General features: G+C 36.5%; 1 protein-coding gene across 1 annotated transcript in view; it reads right to left on the bottom strand.

The window, feature by feature from the left end:
* The window catches only part of VPS13A (vacuolar protein sorting 13 homolog A), a gene marked incomplete at its 3' end in the record, with an annotated part of 180,645 nt that overhangs the window by 19,297 nt on the left and 144,560 nt on the right, over positions 1-16,788 (bottom strand). Inside the window, exons 60-68 of the mRNA XM_084236962.1 lie at positions 12,137-12,250; positions 11,139-11,281; positions 9,935-10,016; positions 9,234-9,347; positions 8,334-8,409; positions 8,093-8,256; positions 7,706-7,760; positions 7,484-7,607; positions 3,015-3,129 (exon numbers count right to left, since the gene is read on the bottom strand). Coding sequence (XP_084093088.1) covers positions 3,015-3,129; positions 7,484-7,607; positions 7,706-7,760; positions 8,093-8,256; positions 8,334-8,409; positions 9,234-9,347; positions 9,935-10,016; positions 11,139-11,281; positions 12,137-12,250 — 987 coding nt within the window. The remainder of the gene's footprint in view (positions 1-3,014; positions 3,130-7,483; positions 7,608-7,705; positions 7,761-8,092; positions 8,257-8,333; positions 8,410-9,233; positions 9,348-9,934; positions 10,017-11,138; positions 11,282-12,136; positions 12,251-16,788) is intronic.

Below are 16,788 nucleotides of genomic sequence, written 5' to 3'. Positions count from 1 at the left end.
TTAACAAAAGGCTTTTAAAATGCTAAATATAGAATACTGACTGGCTATTAATATTTTTTTTCTTTACACAAAGGCATATATTAGAGCTCATAAAATTTACAGAGAGCACTAAAAAAAGATATTTTTCTAACAACAGAAAATTTAAAACTAGTGAACATGAAAGAAAAATTTAAAGTCAAACTTTAAAACTTAAAGACAAACTGTATACTAGAAAGCTACAAAACATATAAACAAATGTTATAATGTACAGTAAAATTACTTTGGAGGTACAATATGCTTTCTGTGCTTAAATAATGCAACTGTCTTACTTTTTGAAGTTGCATAGAAAAACATTTTAAAAGAAAATGTATTTTATCTCCCTAAAAATAGATATGAGTTTTATGGTAGCAGTCATACAAGACATGTTAATGAAACATTCCAAATAAAATGACCACACATGAATTTTAACATTTCAGATCTGACTAGTCATCATCATCATCACTACTGCTATTGTGAGTCATAATCCACTCCCTGTGGACCTGAATTTTCTGTAAGCATGGTAAAGGGAAAAAAAAAGGTACAAAGGTTAGTTAAGAAAGATATGGAAAACATGTTAAATTATGAAATGTTCAAGGAGTCAGAATAATTTTGAAGCAGATTTCTCAGCTGAGTTGAGCAGAAATTACCAATGTAATATTCTGTACCTTAACAGGCCTAACTATAATGTATTGATTGGTACAAATGCAATATGAAATAGTTTGATGACACCAGTAAGGTATTCTGTGAATCTATTGGAATTTTCCTTATATTTATCTAGTAGACAACTCTGATTACTAGCAAACACTACAATAATGTGCTGCTTTCTGGATAGAAGGTATATAATCAATGAATGAATTTTTTATTTAATTATCATTTATGGGCATATGTAACTTAGAACAAAGAGTTCCTATTTTGGAGAAATTAGAAAATTAAAAGAGAAATATTTGAAAGTATTAAATATTTTCTAAATTTCCCATTATTAAACCATTTACATTAAATGGTTTAGTGTAAATGGGCAGTTGAAATTTTAAATCCTGTTTATATGCCAGCTACTTCTTTCTCACAGTACTGGCTTTCATATATTTTTCAAACTGTTTGCAAACAATAGAGTTTTGATTTAACAAAGCAATGCTAGCACTGTATCAACAACCCACATCTAATACAGTTGTAATGCTAACCCACATCTAATACAGTTGAAAATGCTAACCACAAACATCCTAAGACCTTTGGTGCAATTCTACTTCAGCTAGTACCTTGTTTAATGTTCTTGCTAAAAAACAAGTAATAGACGACAAGGACTGTGAGTTTTTTAGTGATTTCTTGCAATTAATGCTGAGACTTGCCTGTTAAGCATCTTTAAAAATATAGTCAAAATTCATGCTCTTTAAATCCTAAACTTTATGGCTTTAGAAAGCAATTACTGAAGATATAGAATAGATTTATCAGTTACTGAAATCAAGTTATAAACTGTGAGGTATCTTTCTTGTTTCCTCATGACTTTCTTTTGTATTATAATCTGTTCCCTAAATGAGGATGAATTTCTAAGCTATCCTCACTACTCATCATTATGTCCTACTAATTTTAAAAGATGATTTGGTAATTAGTCTAGTAAAATGTTAGTAACACGTTAATTGTGTTATAACATGTAATTACAGGTACTGGGTAGAAGTATGTCTCAATCGTATTAACAACAGGTGACCTCTGCAACATTTCTGTTTCTTAAAGAATAACATACTGTCCCTGTAGAGAGTGTATAAAATACTTTCTGGAGCAAAACCTCTCACTACACTGCCAGTTCAGTTCCAACATGCAATTATTTTGATGCATTTTAAACACAATGCAAATACATTTTAGTAAGTTTTGCCCATTAACACTATTGTTACATTTTACTATAATAGATGAAAGTATATTACATACAAAATTTTATATTAAGTATATAGTGGGGTGAAATATCACTTTTAAATTTTCACTCTGATCACTTTAAACATGACAGTATTTTCAGTATTAGACTATAAAGAAAGGACCATATCCCCACATTTTATTATTACCTCAAATATTTTCACTTCTATGCAACATAATGGCTCCTTGTTTTTTTAATCATATAATTTAGTATTCCACATCTAAACCACAGAACTGACTTTAAATTGATGTATGTTACCTTTACCATAATAGATTTTTAGAAGTTCAATTTACATAGAAAATAGCCTAAATAGATAAAATATTCTACCTTCAAATCACCTATTGTTATAAAAGATAGTTTTCTTTACTAAGATGTTGGCTTTCATGTGAACTGCTTATCAAAATTCCACAAGGTCTTAAATAGACCCACAAAAGCATAAGCAGGAAGAGGTCATGGCCATTTGAGCATCTTCAAAAGAAAAGCTTAAGAATCCAAGAAAATTTCCAATAGTGGTGATCCTGATATTTCTTTGCTTATCCATGTCTTACTGGGCATGAGGATTCTTCTTGTATAAAAACTATTAGTGGTTTAATGCGCAAAAAGAAGAACCTGAACAGAAATGGCCTATTTGGCTAAATAAGTACCATCATCAACTATTAGGGTACATAAGGCATAATGGTCTTCAACAAGTTTAGAAAATTCAGTACTGACCTAAAGATATCTTATAAAAAAGATCAGATTCACTAAAATTCTCATACAAAAGTTACCAATACAAAAGCTTTTCTTTGTATTCAAAATACTGAAACAGCTGTACGTAGTTTATAAATTTTAAGACTAAAATCTACTGTTGGTTTTCACTTGCAAAGTCATGCATTAAACTGTTTTCTTATCAAACTTTTTGATGCCTGTAAAAAAGAAAAGAAAATCTTATAGTAAATAAATGTATATTAAAACCTAAATATAAGAAAAGTATTGAATCAAATAGCACATATAAAAGTCTAAATGATCTAATATAGATTTTAAAGCACTACATATCTATTTTTAAAAAATTACTTGATTAGGTTAATCTTAATTTATAGCTTATTTCTTCACCCACCTGCAACATTTGATTTCCAGTACCATCCCTTAACCGGTAAGGTCGAATAACTCCATCTTCATTAAAGAACCGAGGCGGTCGCAGACTTTCTACTTCATCAGAAGTCTCTGTGGCTCTAAATGGAAATATAAAGTGGATTTAAAAAAAAAATCAAAAACTCCAAGCATGATTTAAAATCGAACTGTTTAAAAAAAAATCTTTTGTATAAGACACTGTATTACATCACTTCTAATTTTCTTGACTGAAATATAATTGACATAGAACATCCTAACTTCAGATGTATAATTCAGCATTTTTATCTATTGTGAAATCACTGTGACAAGTCTATTTTCCATTTTTTCCTAAAAACTTTCAAATTTGAAAATTCAAACTGTATTGCTGACTCTAGTTCCCAAGACATACATTACTGCCTCCTTGATTTATTTTGTAACCGGAATCACTTCTCTATTTTATTTTATTTTTTTTTTTTTATAGAGGCATGCTTTTATTTATTTGTTTGCTGGTTTGTTTGTTTGTTTTGTTTATACATGCACTGGGTACAGTCAGAAGCGCGGAAGGGTGAGAGAATTCACCAGAGCCAGAGCGGGGAGCAGAGCAGGCAGAAGGACCGAAGTACACTGCTGAGGGAAACAGCGGGCGGCAGGAGAGGTCTGCGCGCCATGTGGGACCCTCCTCCGGTGGCCGGGAAGCAGCCGGGGATCGAACCGGCGCGGCAGAGGCCGCGGGCAGCTTCGCAACCCAGCGCTCAACCGCTGCGCCACCGGGGAGGCCCACTTCTCTATTTTAAAATTTGTTTTTAAGATACAACGTAAGTTTCCTAGAATATAGAAATGTGAAAGGAGTTTAATACAGAATTCTCTTGGACTTTCCTTGCAATAGTAATCAGAGAATCAGCAAATATTGAATACAAACTTTTTTTTCCAATTTAAGGCTATTATTTCTTTTAAACAGTCTAGTTCTTCTAATACAATGCTAAATACAAGAAGGGACCACAGGAATACTTGTCTCACTCCTGACTTTAAAGATAAAGCTTCTATAAACATAGGGGTGCAGGTGTTCTTTGGAATTGATGTTTCTGTGTTCTTTGGGTAAATACCTAGGAGTGGAATTGCTGGATCTTGTGGAAGCTCTATGTTTAGTAGGTCCAGAAATCTCCACACAGCTCTCCATAGTGGTTGGACCAGTTTGCACTCCCACCAACAGTGCAGAAGAGTTCCTTTTTCTCCACAACCTCGCCAACATTTGTTGTTGCTATTTTTTTTAATATGTGCCATTCTCACTGGTGTAAGATGGTATCTCATGGTAGTTTTGATTTGCATTTCCCTGATTGCAAGTGATGTTGAACATTTTTTCATATGCCTGTTGGCCATTCGCATTTCCTCTTCAGAGAAGTTTCTTTTTAGTTCCTCTGTCCATTTTTTGACTGGATTATTTTCTTTGTTGTTGTTGAATCTCATCAGCTCTTTGCAGCTTTGGAAACAGCCCAAATGCCCAAAAATAGATGACTGGATCAAGAAGATGTGGTACATATATACCATGGAATATTACTCAGCATTCAAAAAAGATAAACACATGCAATTTGCAGCAACATGGATGACGCTGGAAGGGATCATGCTCAGTGAAATAAGCCAAAAAGAAAAAGAAAAATACCGGATGGTCTCACTCATAGCAGGGATCTAGAAAACTTAAATAAGGGACCAGGAAAATGAATAACTATAAGAAAGTGAAAATCAAAATCAACAAAAACTATGAACCAGAGACACTTTTTGGGGGGTGGGGGGCGGGAGGGGAGGGATTGGGGTCAGAATGGGGGGATTGCAATTGTATGGGGAATATAAAAATAAAATTAATTAAAAAAAATAAATAAATAAAGATAAAGCTTCTAGAGATCATCATGAAATATAGATACTAGTGCTTTGTTTTTGTTTTTGTTTTACAACAGCACATTTTGTCAAGACAAGAAAGTTCATTTCTACTTTTAGTTTGTTCTTGCTTATTATTGTTTTATGAAAATCTTAAATGGCAATATGGACTTCAGTAAGAAATTTTTTCATCTGTGATTATATGGTTTATTGCTTTCAATCTACTAATGCTTAATTTACATTATATGGTTTGGTAATGTTTAAATATGCTCACACAAACAAACAGAATGAGAAGTCTGGGAGTGGAATACCTTTTTTTTTTCTCTTTTCAGAATTGTTTTGACTATTTTTTGTGTTTCTATATGAATTTCAGTAATTTTTGCTCTATTTCCTTGAAGAAAGCTACTGAATTTTGATTAAATCTATATACTGCTTTGGGTAAGATGGCCATTTTAATAATGCTAATTCTTCCAATCCATGAGCAGAGGCTCTCTTTCCATTTCTTTAAGTCTGAGAGTTTTCATTTACACATCTTTCAACTCCTTTGTTTAATTCCTAGGTACTTACTGTAATTCTTTTTAAATGTACTCATAAATGGGAGTGTTCCCTTGAGTTCTTTCTCTTCTGATCCATTGTTTGCACAAAGGAACTCAACAGATATTTGTATATTGATTTGTAGCTTGCCACTTTACTGGAAAAATTAAAGTTTTCAACTTTTTTTTAGTGAATTCTTTAGTGTTTTTTTGTTCATATTGTCATGTCAGCTGCATTTCAGTTTATCTGATGATGACTATGACTCAACACATTTTATTCATGAAACTAAAGTTACAGATAGAAGAGTTTGAAGCCGTTTTTTTCCATCTTTTAAATTACAAAGCTAAAAGAATATATTTATGATAAACAGTAGAAATACTGACTCAAGAGGAACAATTTTACGATGACAGTACTAATCCCTATAGAGTAGGAAGCAAATTAATATATTACACAAAAAGAAACTGATATCCACCTATCTGACTATCTTTATAACTATCTGACTTTCTAACCTATCTGACTTTACCTTGAATTCAATCACTTATAAGTGCCTCAAGTTTACAGAACAGAGGTAACAATTCAACTACTAGATCTCAGTCTTAAATTTAATTTGGAGTAAGAGAAAACATGTTTAAGATTATTTGTACAAATGAAGAAAAACAGAGAATAGACGCAATAGTTTCATAACAAAATAAGACTGTACAAAGTAAGGGTGATCATAAGCATAGTTTGAGCTGGAAATATAAAATGTTATATTTTATTTCTCAAAAAGGTGACCAGAATATTAATTTGCTAATTTTGTAACTGAAATATAGCATTGTATTATTGTAATATATTTCAATCAAGAGAACAGAAAAGCTTGCTTTATCTGACAAGCCTTTCCTGCCAAGGCCACTGGAAGTGAATGATGAATAAAGGAGAGCTCTGTAAAGTTGAAATGAAACAAAGAAAGGCAACAACTTAAGGATCAAAAGAGTTAAGTAGGTGTAAGATGGTATCTCATGGTAGTTAGCAACAACAAATGCTGGCGAGGGTGTGGAGAAAAAAGGAACTCTTCTGCACTGTTGGTGGGAGTGCAAACTGGTCCAACCACTATGGAGAGCTGTGTGGAGATTTCTGGACCTACTAAACATAGAGCTTCCATATGATCCAGCAATTCCACTCCTAGGTATTTACCCAAAGGACACAGAAACATCAATTCCAAAGAGCACCTGCACCCCTATGTTTATAGCAGCACTATTTACAATAGCTAAGCTTTGGAAACAGCCCAGATGCCCAAAAATAGATGACTGGATCAAGAAGATGTGGTACATATACACCACGGAATATTATTCAGCATTTAAAAAAGATAAACACATGCAATTTGCAGCAACATGGATGGCGCTGGAAGGGATCATGCTCAGCGAAATAAGCCAGAAAGAAAAAGAAAAATACCAGATGGTCTCACTCATAGCAGGAATCTAGAAAACTTAAATAAGGGACCAGGAAAATGAATAACTGTAAGAAAGTGAAAATCAAAATCAACAAAAAACTATGAACCAGAGACACTTTTTGGGGGGTGGGGGGCAGGAGGGGAGGGACTGGGGTCAGAATGGGGGTTTGAAATTGTATGGGGAATATAAAAATAAAATTTATTATTAATTAAAAAAAAAAGAGTTAAGTAGGGCCTCCCTGGTGGTGCAAGGGGTTAAGCACTTCCTATGGGGCAATCCACAGCCTGGGCAGCAAGAGTTCGATCCCTGGCCGGTTAGGGAGAGACCCATATGGTGAGGCAGATCTCTCCTGTCTCACCGGCTGCTTCCCTCAGCAATGTATTTTGGTCAGTCTGCCTGTTCTGTTCCCCACTCTGTCTCTAGTGGATCCTCTCACGCCCTGCATCTCTGGCCTGTACCCCAGCTCTTGTATGCATAAATAAATAAATCTTTAAAAAAAGAAAAAAAAAAGAGTTAAGCAGAGATAAGCAATTGGTCACATTACAGGGTTCATAACCAAGTGAATGATCCAGACAGCAGATTTACTTATTATTTGTGTTTTAAGTATTTTACTAATATCTTATATCAAAGAGAATTTATTTACCTTTTTATTCCCTGAAACGTACTACTAGCCATGTCTATGATGCCTCCCGTTGGCCTTGCTACTGCTCCAACCAAACCTTTCCCAACACCTTTGAAGAAACCAGATGCCCCTTCTTTTTGAGCTCCTAAAAACCAAAAGACAGTTTCAAACAAATGGAATAAGAATCAAAATAGAATCAACTTGTGAAAGACTTGATATTATGTATACAACCCAAGGAGCTACTATACTTGCCTTTGATTGGTTTTGTAACAATTCCTGTTATGCCACTTACAAAGCCCTAGAGGGAAAGCACAATGAAAATTTACAATACTTTCATGATGCCCTGAAGAATCAAATATGGCTTACAATAAAATGCAGAGTTCTCCTTTCAGGATTCTGTAAGAATTAACATATTTCTAAGGTATTTCATTTAAACAAAATAATGTTGGAGACTGTTAACATGTTTTATATAGTGTTCCTACAACATTCAAATAATATTTGCAGTAAAAGGTGTGTGTGTGTATATATATATATATATATATATGTATATTTATATTTTTTACATTTTTTCACAGAATGGGGATTTAAAAGATACTCCCTAAAAGTTCATAACCCTGGGAAATCTCTTACAGAAACTAAGCCTTTTCCTCCACGAGTTATGCCTTCTCTAAGACCAGCTGGTTGCTTATTCATGGCTTCTCTTCTCTTCTGTTGGTAATCTTCATCCATAGTCATAGCTGCTACCCCTTTAGCCATAGCACTGGTGATTTTGGAGGCAGCACCAGCTAATCCACCTAGCAGAAATTATAACTCTTTAGTAAAAGCAAATAATTAACTTTCAAGCATAGTCACACTGGGTAGGCATTCTTACCAACAGCTCCACCAACTAGTGCCTTTAGTCCTAGTGCCATGCCCTCCACAAACTCTTCTGGACCCTGGATGGCTCCCTAAAGAGTCAAATAATGATGATGATGATGATGTTATATTTACATTAAAAAAATGAACTTACTGATATTAGTAAGAGTGCCAAAAAGGATAAAAGATGCTTTGAGGAAGCGACACTAGCTAATAAACTTCATAGTAACGGAATTCTAAGAGATATTTCATGACACTGAAAGTAGAAAGCTCAAAATACTAGAAGTTGATTCCAACCTAATAGGAGTATGCTTATTCATTAATGCATACAAAAAATGCTTGCTCCACATTGCAAATTACATGAGGAAAAGGTAAGCACAAACTATTTTTGGTAATTTTTTAAAAATAAATTAAAAAAACTTTAATTTTTAATATTTCTAATGCTTTAAATTCCAGTGTATAAAACAGGTATTAGTTTTAGTTTGTTTTTCATTACATGTGTAAGTGGGAACAGGGGGGTTTGGATGTTTTGACACAGAACAATCATTAAGTTGTGCCATTTAATTTCTAAGACTACTTATGGAATGTCAGTTTGCAAAATTATTTTTGCTGTCTCATACTATTTTGAAAAGCAAAACTGTCCATTTTGTTGCTCTTCCTACTAACACAGTGTGAAGTTTATCTCTCTTACAATTCAGTTCATCTAAGAACTCTTAAGTTTAAATTTTGAGAGAAAAGGTAAAAATTTCTCCCCAAATTTCTTAACACCTCTTACCACTGTTTACTGCAAAACATTTTATGTCCTTTTATTGTGTCTCCCAAAATTTACTTATACCTACAACTCAAGGTAATACTTGAAATGCACTATCTATTCAAAAGTATTAGTGTAATATACTATACAAGGTAGCTATTTTACCTGATAAGGTTCATAAAAAAATGCTTCTACACCTTCAGAAAATTCTCTAATCAGGCCAAAGGGATTTCCCAAAACTTCAAGCCCAAGAATAAGTACATACATCTGTTTAATGGCCTAAAAATGAAATATGAGCATTAAATCAATTTGGATAGTAAGACAAAATATTTTTCATTTAGAATAGTCTTTTCCCATTAACATCCTCACTGCCACTTTCAATACCTAATCCATATTTCCTTTGCCTTCTTCACTATTCTTAAAGAGGCAATTAGGTATTAGAATATTCTTCAAATTCTTTAATTTTTATAACAATGTGTGATAGTTATTATTACCACCATCATTTCATACACCAGAGGAACATGGATAAAATAATCTCAGGGTCACAGAGTAGGTAAATGGCAAACTAGGATCCAAATCTAAATGTTTTGAGTGATATTCACTCATTTGTCTAGCATGCAACAGCTGTCTCAGATGCTTTGTAGTTACTGAATACAGAAATCCTGTCATAGATGGGGATTTGGCTAAAAAGACAAAAAATTGAAATGGTGCTTGAGGTCAATCTTTTTCTACACTTCTAAGAAAATAAAACATGTTTTAAGTTTTTGAAAAGGCTATTCTTTCCCAGATCTAAATTATATAAATAGACACATATGGTTTTACTGTTATATACCACACTGTACCTTTTGTAAGATAATCTGACATACCTGTTTTGAATAGTGTCTTATTACTTCAGACTGCAGTTCGGATGTTGTATGGAACTGGTAATTGAGTTCAAAAAAAGCAAGCCTGAAGAAAACATATCAATGTATAAATATGTACATATACACATACAGTATGTATGCATTTATCAGAATATTTTTGATAATAAAAGGTTTTATTTTCTCTAGAATTTTTCTCCAAATCTTTTAATATATTCTGTCATGCCAATCAGAGAATCTACTCTCTTACAATCTGCTCACAGAACCTTTTAAGAATATTTTCACGTTATTATTTTTACATTATTTAGGGGATTCAGAGATCCCTTGGATCCCACTTATGGACATGAAGTGTATTTGTCAACTCTGTCCTATTAGTGCCCACATAGAAAATGTTTGACACACTGAAATAAAGGGAAAAAATAGCTACTCAAGAGTGATCAGAGTTTAGTTTCAATAGGTTCTGCCTGAGAGCTGACAGCTGAGGAATGAAGATGGGCTGACTTGTACCCCACCACAGTATATCCCAAAGCAGTAAGTGGTAAGCTCTATGCCAACAGATATGACAGCAATAAGATCAGAAATCTCCTTTCCCCCCCCAATGTCTTCAAACCTATGTTCTTTAATTTGACTATTATCTAACTTTACAAAAATTTAGTTACCTCTTATTGGACACAAGGATTCTTACTACTGTTCTTAATAACAGTTCCAGGTGCTACTGAAAAAGTCATTTCCACTCAAATTCTTTCAGTTTCTTTGGCCAGATACAATAATAGCTTCCATAATGACTCACATCAAAATGTAAATTCTTGACTGCAACATTTAAACTGATCCTTTCACTTCCCCCATGATAGCATTCAGTTTGTTCTAGTCATACATGTTTGAATAGTTTTTCTACTCCAGGACTTGAAGTCACATCTCTTAAATGCCATACCTTTGCAAAGAGAGCGTCTAATGAATCCTTTCTTCAGTAAGAAAAGTCTTAAAAACTACACAAACTTTCATGGTCTCTGTCCCCATTTCTTAAGGAAATTATTTTGTTAACAGCAGGGGTTAGCAGGTAATATGCACTTAAATTGTATTGCATTTAGCAGCAAAGCCATATTTTGTCTAAGCTCTGCAATATATTTCATACATTTTTTTACTTATAAAATTTTCAGGTAAATGTGAAATGGAGTTTTATTAAATAAATAGGTTTGAATATTAAACATACTTAAAAACTACATCTTGTACATCTGTAAGAGTGGCACCAATGCTCTTCAGCAAAAGATTCAAAGAATGAACTGCCATCAGTCCTTCATGTTGTTCTGAATCTTTAGTTTCTTTACCAGAACTCAGCGAAACACTTAAATGCAACTAGGAGATAAAGAGAATTATTTAAAGCATTTTCTTCATAATGACAAGTCTGATGTTCAAAATTCAATTTCATTTCAAACTCATAACAGCATAAATAGGATTTCTATATTATTTGGATTATGCAAAAATATGTGCAAAGTTAAATAAGAACTTTAAAATCCAAAAGAATTCTTAAAAAAATTTAAATTCAGTGATGTACGGATGGTTATATATTTAATCCAATTCTTTTGTTTGAGCTAGGAAAATATTAATGTTTATGTATTTGTTAATGACATTAATAATCTAGAAACTGAAGTTGCTAAAAATAACTCAAACATCTTCAAAAAATGAATGTTTCAACTGCTAGAATGAAATTAACATGGTTAAAATTCTGCCAAAAAGCACTTTTATATATGTATATACATATATAATTTACATATATATAGTTGTACAATAATTTTCTTCACTATTATATAACTCAGAAATTTTGCATTAAAAACTTACCTATAGTTCAAATTAATCTTCAATTCTTAAATCAAGATTTCTTTATAAATTAATATCTATATATACATTATAAATACAATTTTGAAAACTGCCCCAGAAATAGGGACATAATGCTAAGTGAAGCTAAAAACATAAATACATGGTATAAGTGGTTTTGCTGTTATTTCCACATGGTGAAAAAATATGAGTAAATAAAAAAGTTAAAGACTATTCCTTTGTTGCTTATTTACATTTGTAATTACATTTGTGAAGTTACAGTTTACATACTATTTTAGAACATAATTTAAATGTCATATTCCCTCAAACAGATTAAGTCAATTTAGTGTTATCCGTATTACTAAAGATATAATAGATGACTTGTTTTTCTCCTACCTTGATAGGAGATATATGAAAGTATTCATAGAGACTGACTTGTGAAGAATCTACAAATGAAGCTGTTTTATAATCTTCTTGGAAAGCTTCTATGTCTTTATGAAAATGTTCAACCTATAAAGGAAGATAAAACATTAAAAACTTAAGGGACATATCTGCACAAGGCATTTACGTCAACGGCTTGCAAGCTGCAGAACACCTCTCTATACTGTTTGGATTCAACACTGCCCATGATCAGAAATTTATTGCCTTAGAAGGGAAACTAAAATTGCTATTTCTAGAAAACATCTGATAAGCATATCTTCTGTTTCTAAAGACTATTAAAAGATACTAAGTTTTTCTTCAGGTGACTAGATTACATTCTAGTGATCACTAATTCAATATATCAATATTTTCTTAGGAATATTTGGTTTTTTAGGGTAGAATCCACCTATAGTCCACCTATAGTCCACCCATAGCACTTAGGCATTTTTCTTTAATCAGTTAGGGAATTTTGTCATTGTACAAAAATCAGAGTGTAGGTGATTGGGAACACTATCCTATATATGGCCCACTATTGATAGAAATGTTAAGTGGTGCATGACTTTAACAGTGGTTGCATGGGGCTGGAGGAGTTTGTGCTGTGGAAGATGAAAATGTTTTGGAATTAGTGATGGTTGTACAACTCTGTAAATGTACTTAAAAACTACCAAATTGGGGGCGGAGCAACATGGCGGCGAGGAGACACTGCGAGTAAGATCTCCCATTAAAAAAAGTTAATAGGGAGGAAAAGCGGCAGGTCCCAGTGAGAACTGGGACACGGAAGATAAACGGACGACTCCAGCAAACTGCCTGAAGAAGAAAGTTGCCATAAAAGAGGACGAGAAGGGAGGGAAGCGCAGAACCCTGCTCCCCTCCCCCGCCCACAGAGGCGGCACTCTCCGACCGGCAGAGAGGAGGGAAACAACAAACCAAAACGGCCACCAAGAACAAAGGACGCAGCAAGGGGACTGTGAGTGGAAAGGAACTATTTCAGCCACCACACCCCGTGAACGGGAGCTGAGGCGAACCCTGCAGGATCCGCCGCGGAGGTGAGCTCCACGCGCCATTAAAAAGAGAGCCCCGCCCCCCAGGAGGAGACCAGCACCAGCACACAGCCCCGGCCGCCCGGTAAGCTTGCGCGAAAGCGGCGCTCGGATTGCAGCTGCCCAGGCCCCTGTGCCTGCGACCTAGGCTTGCGGGGAGACGGCGGAGGCCCTCCCTGAGTGAGCAGGAACAAGGTGCCCAGGCAGGGGAGCGGGATTCAAAAGGCGCCATTCCCGCGCCACTGATCTGGGCTACAGCCCACGTCCTGGAACTGAGGGCTTTGGAACTGAGACCCGGGCGAGGCCCTCCCTGAGTGAGCAGGAACAAGGCGCCCAGGCAGGGGAGCGGGATTCAAAAGGCGCCATTCCCGCGCCACTGATCTGGGCTACAGCCCGCGTCCTGGAACTGAGGGCTTTGGAACTGAGACCCGGGCGAGGCCCTCCCTGAGTGAGCAGGAACAAGGCGCCCAGGCAGGGGAGCGGGATTCAAAAGGCGCCATTCCCGCGCCACTGATCTGGGCTACAGCCCACGTCCTGGAACTGAGGGCTTTGGAACTGAGACCCGGGCGAGGCCCTCCCTGAGTGAGCAGGAACAAGGCGCCCAGGCAGGGGAGCTGATTCAAAAGGCGCCATTCCCGCGCCACTGATCTGGGCTACAGCCCGCGTCCTGGAACTGAGGGCTTTGGAACTGAGACCCGGGCGGAGGCCCTCCCTGAGTGAGCAGGAACAAGGCGCCCAGGCAGGGGAGCGGGATTCAAAAGGCGCCATTCCCGCGCCACTGATCTGGGCTACAGCCCGCGTCCTGGAACTGAGGGCTTTGGAACTGAGACCCGGGGCACGAAATTAGGGGCGTGGGTTCCCCACGACGGTGGGGCACAAGGCAGACACAGCACCCCAAAGCTGTTGAGGTGTACCCTACCATCCCCGCTCTGCTCCCTGTCCCACGGGGTGGAAAATCAGCTCCCCAAGGGCTCTAGGAGAGATCTCTGGTGCCACCTAGCGACTTGACCCCAGCACAGGCTACTGAAGGAGCTAGTGGCCAGCTGGGGAGTTAGCCCACACCGGGCCCCTTCTGAACAAGTAGTCTGAGCCCACAGGGAGAGCGAGCACCCACAGCCGGGGCAGACCAGGCGCGCAGAAGAGTGTGCCTGAGACCAGAAGCGCAGGGAGTGTGTCCCACATCACCATTTTAGAACAGGGACATTTCTTCAGTAAAGACTACCTGCAGAAGGCTTCCTCAGGAGCCAGAGGTGAGCGGGGGAAGTTCGCCCACGCCAGACCCCCTCTGGCCTGCAGTCCAAGCCCAGAGGGAAGCAGGAACCCACCGCCGGGGCAGACCAGGCGCACAGGGGAGTGTGTCCCCACATCGGCATTTTAGAACAGGGACCTTTCTCCAGTAAAGGCTGCTTGAAACTGACAGATGACTCCTGGAAGAACCAGAGGGGAACAGAGAAGCCCACCCAAGATGCCGGCAAGTCCCAACAACACAGTGTCCCAACGCATACGGCAAATTAGAAAACAGACAGTAGGGAGGAGAAGAACCACACGCAACCTAGCAACTCTCCAGAGAAAAAGCACACCACAAAAAGAAAGCCAGCCCCCAGATTGCAACGACAATAACTTGGAAGAATTTCTGAGCCTTCCAGAAAGAGAATTTAAAATTGCCGTGATTAAAAAACTGACAGAAGTCATAAAGGAAAACAATGATAAGGGAAAAATAATCAACGATCAGAAGAATGCAATTGAGTCCCTAGAGAGGGAAAACAATGGTCAGAAGAAAGAAATTGAGTCCCTAAAGAGGGAAGTAAAAGAAATGCAGGAGATCAAAGAATTAATGGAAGAACTAAAGAATTCTGGGAAAAGCAATGAAAGCAGAATAGATGAAATGGAAGAACGAATAAGTAATCTTGAAGACATAGAAATAAAAAGAACCAAAACAGAAAAGGAAAGAGAAGTACGAAGGAAAAAGAACGAAGAAAGACTTCGGGAACTATCTGACTCCATGAGGAAAGGAAATATAAGAGTTATAGGAATACCAGAAGGAGAGGAGAGAGATGTAGGAACAGAGAAAATATTCAAAGAGATAATTGAAGAGAACTTCCCAAATGTGAAGAAGGAGCTGAAAATTGATATACAAGAAGCAAGAAGAACACCAAACTTCCACGACGAAAGGAAAAATACAGCAAGACACATAATAGTAAAGCTCCCAAGAATCCAGGACAAGGAAAAAATAATGAAGCTGGCAAGAGGGAAGAAACAGATAACATTCAAAGGAAAACCAATCAGGCTGACATCAGACTTCTCCGAAGAAACACTACGGGCAAGGAGAGAGTGGAGGGACATAGTCAACAGACTCCAAGAAAACAGATGCCAACCAAGAATACTCTATCCCGCAAAGCTCTCCTTCCTCTTTGAAGAAAGAATATGGACCTTCCCAGACAAACAGAAACTCCGGAATTTCATTGCAACTAAACCCCCACTCCAAAAAATACTACAAGGAGTCCTAAAGCCAGAACCTCAGAGCGACGAATAACAATGAAAGAAGGCCAAAAAAAAAAAAAAAAGTTATTAAAAGAATAAATAAATAAAATCAAAGGAAAGACAAACACAATGGCAAATACAGATGTTAACATATCAATATTAACTCTAAATGTAAATGGACTAAACTCTTCAATAAAAAGACACAGAGTTGCAGCCTGGATTAAGAAACAAAACCCAACCTTTTGCTGTCTCCAGGAAACACATTTAGCTACAAAAGATAAAAATAGGCTCAAAGTTAAAGGATGGAAAACAATCCTACAAGCAAATGGACCAAAAAAGAAAGCAGGAACAGCTATACTTATATCAGATAAAACAGATTTCAAACTCAAAAAGATAAAAAGAGACCCCAATGGTCACTACATTATGATCAAGGGGACAATACTTCAAGAAGAAATAACACTCATTAACATATACTCACCAAACGAAGGAGCACCAAAATATATCAGACAACTGTTGTCCTCTCTGAAAACAGACATCAGAGAAAACACATACGTAGTGGGAGACTTCAACACACCACTATCAACAATGGATAGATCAACAAGACAAAAAATAAGTAAAGAAACCAAAGCTCTAAATAAAGACCTAGAGCAATTGGGCTTAACAGACATCTATAGAACACTAAACCCCAAAAAAATGGAGTACACATTTTTCTCAAGCGCACACGGATCATTCTCCAGGATCGATCACATACTGGGGCACAAGACAAACATCAACAGATACACCAAGATTGAAATCATATCAACCATCTTTTCTGACCATGAAGGCATCAAACTAGAAATAAACCATAAAAAGAAGGCAAGGAACTTTCCTACCTCATGGAGATTAAAAACCACACTACTGGAAGACCATTGGACTAATGAGGAGATCAAAGAAGAAATTAAAAAATTTTTTGAATTGAACGACAAGGAGGACACCAATATCCTAAATGTATGGGATGCAGCAAAAGCAGTAATAAGAGGAAAATATATAGCAATAGAAGCTCACATCAAGAAACAAGAAAGAACGCAAAGAAACAACCTAATCTCGAAGCTCAAAGATCTAGAAAAA

Source organism: Talpa europaea (assembly GCF_964194135.1).
Source record: "Talpa europaea genome assembly, chromosome: 7".
Taxonomy (NCBI): domain Eukaryota; kingdom Metazoa; phylum Chordata; class Mammalia; order Eulipotyphla; family Talpidae; genus Talpa; species Talpa europaea.
This window is presented reverse-complemented; position numbering and strand designations above follow the sequence as displayed.